The sequence below is a fragment of the Bos taurus genome, chromosome 24, assembly GCF_002263795.3.
Source record: "Bos taurus isolate L1 Dominette 01449 registration number 42190680 breed Hereford chromosome 24, ARS-UCD2.0, whole genome shotgun sequence".
Lineage (NCBI taxonomy): Eukaryota > Metazoa > Chordata > Mammalia > Artiodactyla > Bovidae > Bos > Bos taurus.
The window spans coordinates 61,843,262-61,853,315 of NC_037351.1; the positions used below are offsets into that span (position 1 = coordinate 61,843,262).

The window sequence follows — 10,054 nt, forward strand, 5'->3', positions numbered from 1 at the left end:
TAATAAAACTTTATTACACAAAAGCTCTGAGTGATCAAGCCTAGTCTCTGGCCCCGGATTGAATTCTCCTCCGGGGGCCAAGAATCCCAGAGTCTTTGCGTGATTCAACAACAACCTTTCAGGATCTTCCCGACCCAGGGATCAAACCCACGTCCCTTGCGTGTCTTGCATCACAGGCGGATTCTTTCTGCTGCAGCACCTGCGAAGCCCGTCTCACTCTTGTGTCCCCACCCGTGAGGCAGGAGAGTTTTCCTTGGTTCACTTTCCTTCCAGTGTTTGAGGCGGCCAGATCTTAACATGCGCTATAATCCTTTCATATTCTGGTTCCAGCCTACTTCTGCAGGCTTATCATGCTCTACTCTGGTTTTGAATTTTTCTTTTTATAAATTCATATGTTTCCAAATTATCTTTCCAATGTGTGGCAGGCCACTTGCCCTTTGTTGAAAAGAAAGAAGGAAGAAAAAGAAAAGCACCAAGTAAACTGAAAAAGTACTGTTTTATTGATCATCTGTTTCATCAGAGCAAACATTTTCAGCTGGTAAGCGTCCCCCATATCACTTAAACTCAAATAAATGTGGAGGTCTAGCTGAGTAGATTTGAATAATAGATGTGATTTTTGAAACAGCAGATATATTATGTCAAAGTTAGGTGAAGATAGAATATTGATATATCCTTTTATCTTATGTTGAACATTTTGTCCAAATGGGAGCTTCCATGGGGAAATAGAGTAGGTTTACATGTGTTTGTGGAAAGAGAGGGAGAAGGACAGACATGCTCTTTCAGAGATTATTTTCTTAGAGATGACTATGAGGTTGGAAAGGAAAACGAATCCAAGGGAACCTGTTACACCAGCATTCAAGCTCCGGGAACAGCTCTCTGAATGTCCCCGAGTATGGCCGCTGCCCAAGGACGTCTAAGGGGAAGAGACTCGGCCACAGAAGAGGATGCTGTTGGTCTTGATGTGCTTGATGAGGAACAGGAAAGGGCGATCGCAGCGGAAGCTCTCAGAATTTCTTCCTGCTCTTTCAATAATTTCTACACCAGTAGCAGCTGCGGCCTCCGTGCCCTCCTCGGTCACCTCCACAAAGCACTTGTGGAAGACCTTTGACACCACCAGATCGCGTCCCCCGGTCATGCCCGAGAAGTCGGCCACCCCATCACGGAAGGCGTCCACCATCCCCAGGGCTTGCAGTGTGGGCACGAGGTCGTAGCTCTCTTCCACTTTAAACCGAGGCAGGTATAAGTCCACTTGTCTCTTCCTCATATTCTGTGGGCTCGTCCACGCTATTAACTTCTCAGCAGTGAGCTGGTCTTCAAGCTGTAACAGTGGAAAAGGAACAACTGTCAGGATTCTCAGCGGTCATGGAGCCCACCTAACCTAGGATTGAACTGTCTGGAAAACGATGGTCTTCACAGTAAACATGAATACAGGAGGTTCAGTTCTATTATACATATAAACTCACTATACTATATACATATATTTATATACAGCATGTAATCTCATTGTATAAGCTGAATATTTTGTAATATTTATATGATAAACTGAGCCTTCTGTATATATATGTGTATATATATCCATACATAACAGCAGAACGATTAAATAAATTTATTTTGTAAAAGATGAACTATATATCTTCACTTCTTAAGTTGCCAGATCACTACATGTTTCATTTTCAAATAGTCTTGTCTTGTTAATGTCTTTTTGTGCATAGTTTTTGCATGATATAATTATAGTGTACAACCCATTATTATTCCTTTTACTTGCTTGACCTATTTGAAAATGTTTTCTGTATAGATATGTTTCTCTGATCAAGTTTAAATTGTTGCATAATACCACCATTAAGTAGAGATTCAGTGTATGTGTTTACTTAATTAACATTTTTAGGCATCGTGTGTTAGTCCCTAAGCTACCGCATATATATTTTACGTGTGGCAAGTTCACTGCAAATTCAGCATCATTGGTATTACAGTAATTGCAGATGGCCATTTATGGAATGACTTTTACATGCCGGATATTGTTATTGGTTTCTTTACAAATTATCTTGAACCAATATAACAATGCTAAAAGGAAGATTCACTTTTTTTTAAATTCCCAGCAATGAGGCTCCAAAGAACTCTGAGAGAATGCGTCTAAATAGAAAGTGAGCATCAAGATAGGTTGGTTTGTCTGCTCTCTACGAAGCATGTGATTCAGTCTGCAGAATGGAGCTCAGCAGTGTTTTACTTTGTTTGATGTTGTTCATGAGTGAAAGAGTCACCTACATTTGACTCTTAGTCTCCCCTGTCTTCAAATGAATAGACTGGAGTAGGTGAAGTTTTGACGGTTGCAAAATATTCACATGTGAGCCAAGCATATTACTTTTTGAAGTGGCATTCTAGTTTTCTCAGAGTATTACTGGGGCCTGTGAAGTTAAGATTTTCTACATATTCTTCCATATCACACTATAAGGTCTATTTTTTTGGAAAGTGACAGGATGCCAAGTTCTCCTTCATGATTTTCCATTAGACTCAACAGAGAAGAAATGACACACTCCAGTATTTTGCTCTCCTGGCACATCACCAGCATTCTGTGAGCACTGCTTCTGTGAGCAGCCCGCACAGGCGCTGTGTCGCCAGCAATGTAAGCAGCAGCATGAAGCGCCACAGGCACCAGGTTTTACCTCCTGCAGACCGTCTACTTCATCGGGCAGCAGCACCATCATGCTTAGCTCGGAGCCTTTGTACGGGATTTCCAGGATCTTGGCTTGCACGTCCTCCAGTGACATGAAATTGAAACTATTGGTTTGTTTCATCATCTGCACAGGTTTGCTTGCATCCTGCAATAAATTCATGTGGCCAAAAATGCTAAATGGGCATTAGTCCAAAAGGAAAAAAAAGATAATCTTATTGAGATACCAAACTCATCTTCCTTCTAAGAGATGGTCTGGGAAATCTGTGAATTAGAGACAAGAGTTTCTTCACCTATACCAACTAAATAAAGGCAAAAAAAGACAGCCTCGATAGATCCTACTTCTACTCGCAGTTATAAAGGAAATGATCAAATATGTATTTAACTTTCACATTGTACAGAGAGCTATGTAACATTATTATAAATTAATTACAGACAACACCTTGTTCAGCCAAAACTTTTCCTCCACAGTATTTTCTTCCTTAAACTTCTGGTTCCACTGCCCTTTGAAATAGACGGCGTTCACCAGAACCAGAACAGTAGAGCTGTCGAGAGAGTCTTTGGGAAACAGATCCTTGATTCTTTCTGCAAAGACAGAAAATCAAAAGTCTGTCATGAAAGGCACAAGTGGTTTGTCTGGAAGATGTTTAGAAAGTTGCAACTGATGATTAAATATTCACACAAGCCAGCCTGTGAGGGACTCCATGCCCAGTGGTTCACCAGGTGAGGCTTTGCTCACGGCCCCAGCCTGATGCAGTCACCCTCGTGTTCAGTCTGTGTGTGGGGGGGCATCAGTCATCTCACAAGAAGCCCCGATGGCCTGATTCTAGATACAGTTTCCACGAATCATATTTCTGCATCCTTCCCTCACTGCCCACCCCGCGTCCTCTTCTGTTTCCTCCAGCCTGTGTTCATTCTCCTGTTCTTCCTTCCTTTCTCTCTCTCTGTCTTTTGAAATTTGAGCTCAATATTCTGAAGAAGTAGCCAGAATACTCTTCTGGACAATCAACATGCACCCAGTAATCTAAAGTACGTGGCAGACACCATTCCCTGAGGGGTCTTCATCTTCATTCTCCACGTTGAGTTGCTGTAGGTTGGTCCTCTGTTTTGGACGGGGAGACTTTGCCCAGCCACCTGCCCTGGGAGGGGAGGACACCTATGACAATCCTGTGGGAGGGGGACATGGGCCAGACACCTCCTAATGCAGGTGGTCATTTCTGCAGAAAGGGTGGTTTGGGGGAGAGAAGGTTGTTTCCCAATTAGCAAAGGGACCCTTTCTAATATCTTCTCTTAGGGAATCATAATACAGAAGTTAAGCCTCTAATGAAAAGAAACACTTACGAATCAACCTGAAGTCTGAGCAGAGACTTGGGATCCACAAGACACTGTCTTCCAGACCCAGCTGTGCCTGCAGGGGGCTGGCCCTGGGAGCCCCACCTGCCCGTTTCTCTCCGCATGACGTGGACCGTCCACCCCCTGCAGGGCCTCCCCACCCTCTGCAGTCTCGTCTCACCCTGCTCCTGACAGCCCGGTCAGGGTCCAGCACCGTGTTCACACACAGCAGGGACTCAGCCGTGGTTTGTAATGAGTGACTCTCTCATAACCTACCATTGGTTTGGCTCTCCACCCAGGAATTAATCATCTTTCGACTTTCCTCTGCAGCATTTTTAAAATCAGCAGATTCCACACTGGCTAGATAAAATTTCTGAACATTATCCATGTATTCCTATGACATGAGCAGGAAGGAAGCAGGAATGAAAAGTAATTTATCAGTAACTATGTAGGTATTCCCAAATTAAATGTGTTAAATCCTGATCAAGCAGAGTTCACAAGCCAATCCCTAGCCTCCCCAACTGGTGTGCTATCAGCCTCTGGACACTCCAGCGGGTGCGGTTGTGGTCGGGGAGCCTGGCGCCCCTGGAAGTAATGCCCCTGTGTGGGTCCCCAGTCTCCTCTGCACCCCCCGCCCCCATTAGGAGATGTGGCCCGAGGACCCGGGATGCAGACCAAAGGCGTGACAGACCAGGAAACTCACCTGGAGAAACCGAAACTCCTTTTCTCCGTAGAGCCTGTTGGCGACACTCAGCTCATAGGCATCAGTGGATTTCTTTAATTCCATCAGAAGCTTTTGAAAGTGATGATGAACATTTCCTGGCCTTTCAACCTTCAAATGTCGAAAAGTGAGCTCATTGGAATCTCTGTCAATGTGAACTCTACACCCCCAGGGGTCTGTTGGATCCCTGTCTAGAGGGAGCTATCCCCAGGGATGATGGTTGTGGTTATTTCCCCTAATTGGCGCGTGTTACTGGAATTAGCTTTCCTAATCTTTACATTAAATCTTCCAGGTAACTCTCTCTTCCTGCTCTAACACACTCCAACCTTTTCTCTGTTGAACTAGAGATGCATCAGCATTCCATTATTGCACTGTCTCTCAGTCGTCTCCAGCGGTTAGGGTAAAGGTCTCAGCTAAACATAAGCTCCTGGAGGCCTGGAGCCATAGAGAATTTCTAAGTCACCAGCTGTGTGAGAACATGAACTCTGTGTGTCGTCTATGCTGTGATTCGATGCCCTGTTATATCCTTTGGGGGATTACCTTCGAAGACCTGTTGACTGTGATCTGTGGCTCTTCACTGTGATGGCCACACTTCCCAGTGCGGGAACAGTGGGTGGCAGATAGCCTGGGAACTGCTGTACCTCAGCATCTCTAAGTCTTCAGTGCCATTCGCATGAAGACAGGAGAGCTCAGAGAGCTTAGAAACTTCTCCAAGGAGATACAGATAACTTTTTCAAAGTCTCAGTTCAGAATCTCTCACTTTCTGGCTAAGAGTTTTAGACTATTTAGATAAACCGTAGCTCTCATTCATTTTCCAAAATACTCCATAATACACTTGATTGTATGCTTATTGCTCTTAATCTAAGAGCTAATTAAGTCTATGCAATTATAGGAACATATTGGGATTAATATACTCATTTATTCTATATAATAATATATAACCTTTATGAGAGTTTCCAGAGTTTACCAGAGTTTACCAGCGTTTACCAGAGTTTCCTGGCCCTGCTGTCCTATTTGAATGTATTTGGGTGCGATGCAGCAACCCTTTTATTGCCCCTGGCTAATTGGGATGGAGTCACTGTGGCTGAGAGCCATCGTATTTTTGCCATGTTCCTCATTCCTGAACAGCAGATCACTATTTGAAGCTCCTTCAGGTTTCAGAGTCCCTGATGTTAAGCATATGCTTCTCTCCTTTCAGAAAAACAAAGATATGAAGTAAATAAGTGACGGGAAGGGAAGTGAAGTTGCTCAGTCATGTCTGACTCTTTGTGATCCCACGGACTGTAGCCTACCAGGCTCCTCCGTCCATGGGATTTTCCTGGCAAGAGTACTGGAGTGGGTTTCCATTTCCTTCTCCAGGGCATCTTCCTGACCCAGGGATCGAACCCAGGTGTCCCTCATTGCAGGCAGATGCTGTGCCGTCTGAGCTACCAGGGAAGTAAATAAGCATGTAATGTGAAATGAGAGGGCTTTCCAGGTGGTGCCAGTGGTAAAGGACCTGTATGCTGATGCAGGAGACATGAGAGATGCTGGTTCAGTCCCTGGGGTGGGAAGATCCCCTGGAGGTGGGTACGGCAACCCACTGCAGTATTTTTGCCTGGAGAACCCCACGGACAGAGGAACCTGGAGGGTTACAGTTCATGGGGTCACAAAGAGTAGGACATAGCCGAAATGATTTCCCACGCGCACACACGTGAACTGAGAAACAACTCTCTCCAGTTTGCCTAGCATGACCTCTAAAAATGGACTTTTCCCAGTCTATCTGAAATCCCCAGTTTAAGCTACGACCCTCTTGGACATATGACCCTCTCTACATCCAATGCTCTCTGACTCACGGGATTTCTTGTCGCTGTTCCTCTTGGCTTCTCTGTGATTTCATTGAAGTGAAGGACCTGGAGAAGGCAGGGAGTCGGACAAGGAGTCTGTAACGATCTATACACATCAGAGTAAGTAAAAATGAAAGAACGGAAGGACAAAAGAATACCCACAGACAAAACTATATACCAAATAACCGCCCCTCACGAGACAAACTCAAGAGGAAACAAAAAGCACACAGAAATGTTCAGTGAAAGCTTCATCCTTAAAAAACACAGTCTGTGTGTGGAAAACACAAAGCTGCTTGAGCGCTGTCCACTTTAAAGAACCGTGTCTCGTTTCTCATTCATCATTGAGGAAACATGTAAAGAGGTCTCCCGTGGATTTTAGTCAGGGCCTCACTTCCAGTGAACTCTTCCATTAAAGCCTCACCTTTGGTTGTTGGGCAACTGGAGGGCTTCATCCCAGCCCCCAGAGGAAGTCCAGGCACAGGAAGCAGGTGGGGAGCCCTGCGGGAGAGTGCGTGCCCCTCTCTGTGCCCACCCAGTCGTGGGGCTGCTTGAGCTTCCCGTGGGACACAGGGACAGCAAACCTGTGGTCATCTGCACAGCAGCCAGCAGACAACCCATGCAAACCTGTGCGGGAAAGGCAGCTGCCACCTACCTTCTGCATTTCTGATGCGGTGTTTTCTCGGGCCCCTAAGTAAGTCATGGCTAAGGCTGACGAGATACTGAAAGGCGACAGGAAGATGTTTTCCTTCTCTGATTTTCTGATCTGGTGGAACAGATCAATTGCAAGGTGGATGATTGCTTCACTGAGGGAACTCATGGTGGCCGGATGTGGTCTGGAAGTCCTGGAAGAGCATCAGATGCATTTTATCAACACTCTAGGGAAGGAAGGTAGTCTGTAATGAGAATTTCTAAAAGAAATGCCTTATGTGTGGGTTGTGGATTTCTGGCAACGAAGATTTTTCCTTTGTATACATTTAGTAATTAGAAGACTTGAAATTAGGAATACCGGAGTGGGTTGCTATGCCTTCCTCCAGGGGATCTTCCCCACCCAGGGACTGAACCCACATCTCTTACAGCTCCTGGACTGGTAGATTTGTTCTTTACCACTAGTGCCACCTGGGAAGCCTTATTTATAGAAAACGTTTCTTAAATATAATAGAAACTTGATGTTATACATTTCATAATTGAGAGATGTACCTGTATCCATCTCATAATTAGACGACTATTGAAATTAGTATTTAAAGAACATTTTTCTAAAAAGTAATAGCGTATCTTTACTGTTTCTTCCTTACTGACTATACAAGAGTGGGTAAAAAGTGCTTTATAACAGAGGTAAAAAGCAAGAGAGTTCCAGAAAAACATCTATTTCTGCTTAATTGACTATGCCAAAGCCTTTGACTGTGTGGATCACAGTAAACTGTGGAAAATTCTGAAAGAGATGGTAATACCAGACCACCTGACCTGCCTCTTGAGAAATTTGTATGCAGGTCAGGAAGCAACAGTTGGAACTGGACATGGAACAACAGACTGGTTCCAAATAGGAAAAGGAGTACATCAAGGCTGTATATCGTCACCTTGCTTATTTAACTTCTATGCAGAGTACATCATGAGAAACGCTGGACTGGAAGAAACACAAGCTGGAATCAAGATTGCCAGGAGAAATATCAATAACTGCAGATATGAAGATGACATCACCCTTAGGGCAGAAAGTGAAGAGGAACTAAAAAGCCTCTTGATGAAAGTGAAAGTGGAGAGTGAAAAAGTTGGCTTAAAGCTCAACATTCAGAAAACGAAGATCATGGCATCTGGTACCATCACTTCATGGGAAATAGATGGAGAAACAGTGGAAACAGTGTCAGACTTTATATTTCTGGGCTCCAAAATCACTGCAGATGGTGACTGCAGCCATGAAATTAAAAGACGCTTACTCCTTGGAAGGAAAGTTATGACCAACCTAGATAGCATATTCAAAAGCAGAGACATTAATTTGCAAACATAGGTCCGTCTAGTCAAGGCTATGGTTTTTCCTGTGGTCATGTATGGATATGAGAGTTGGACTGTGAAGAAAGCTGAGTGGCGAAGAATTGATGCTGTTGAACTGTGGTGTTGGAGAAGACTCTTGAGAGTCCCTTGGACTGCAAGGAGATCCAACCAGTCCATTCTGAAGGAGATCAGCCCTGGGATTTCTTTGGAGGGAATGATGCTAATGCTGAACCTCCAATACTTTGGCCACCTCATGTGAAGAGTTGACTCATTGGAAAAGACTCTGATGCTGGGAGGGATTGGGGGCAGGAGGAGAAGGCGATGACAGAGGATGAGATGGCTGGATGGCATCACTGACTTGATGGACGTGAGTCTGAGTGAACTCCGGGAGTTGGTGATGGACAGGGAGGCCTGGCGTGCTGCGATTCAGGGGGTCTGGGAGACTCGGACATGACTGAGCGACTGAACTGAATTGAACTGAACTGAACAGAGGTTTTGTTGTTGTTGTTCAGTTGCTAAGTCGTGTCCAACTCTTTGCACTCCATGGACAAGCTCCTCTGTCCGCCACTACCTCCCAGAGTTTGTCCACATTCATATTCATTGAGTCCGTGATGCTGTATAACCATCCCATCCATGCTGCCCCCTTTTCTTTTTCCTTTCAATTTTCCCCAGCCTCCAGGTCTTTCCCAGTGAATTTATAACAGATTCAAAGGCAAAACGGATGTGGTAACATCCAGCCATCTCCCATCAGGTACCTCCGTGCCTTACTTGAAGGATCTGTGGATGCTGGACAGCCTACCCCTGATACACGTGCTCCTGAGGGAACGCGGGTTTTCTTTTAGAAATAAGTAAATTACCTATGGACTAAATCAGGAGAAAAAGTTCTTCTGTGGCAGAATACGTAAAATACCATCATACCAAATGAAATATTTAACACACGCACGATAAAACATCACATTCATTATTAATTTCAGAAAGGACTCCTGAGTTAGCGCAGAGCTGCTGGAAGCACTTACCTGTGTTCCTGGAGGAAGCAGAGGTGGGCAGGCAGCCTGCAAGCCTGTGTGCCGGGCGTGCTCAGCCCTGAATATATATACCTCTTCCAGCCGCCGCCCGTGCCTCAAGGCAGCTGGTATTTCAAGATCAACTTCTGATTTCTTCACGAGTTACCTTCAACTTCATGAGGAAGAAGTCTTTATGAGTCAAGACAAGATTATTCACCAACTCCTGTAGGTCCTTTCCTTCTGCAGAAGAGATTGTGCCCTACCATCCATGCTCATGGGAAACGCATGTACATGCCTTTCCGGCACCTGTGACAGTACACTTATGTGGCAGATTCTTCACGTACCCTCAGGAACTAGGCCCAGCCAGAAATAACCCTTAAAAATCTTTCTTCTCTTGTTAATACATGTTGACTCGTGTTTAAGACCATTTCTAACACAAACAATTGAAACGCTGACAGTTTTTAAGTTCTGAAAAGGTTGTTTCTTTAAAAATATTTTGTATACCTGGGAAAATAGCTCA

The 10,054-nt window shown here is 44.6% G+C and overlaps 1 protein-coding gene across 1 annotated transcript; it reads right to left on the reverse strand.

Annotated features, from left to right (window-relative positions):
* Window positions 1–477: 477 nt before the first annotated feature.
* On the reverse strand, window positions 478–9,657 carry LOC511695 (serpin B4). The gene is made up of 8 exons (XM_024984460.2): window positions 9,547–9,657; window positions 7,200–7,389; window positions 6,557–6,613; window positions 4,704–4,832; window positions 4,277–4,394; window positions 3,111–3,253; window positions 2,661–2,816; window positions 478–1,318 (listed from the first exon to the last, which is right to left on the reverse strand). The coding sequence occupies exons 2-8, from the start codon at window positions 7,362–7,364 to the stop codon at window positions 914–916; spliced, it is 1,173 nt and encodes a 390-aa protein (XP_024840228.1). The 5' UTR covers window positions 7,365–7,389; window positions 9,547–9,657; the 3' UTR covers window positions 478–913.
* Between the last annotated feature and the right edge of the window lie 397 nt (window positions 9,658–10,054).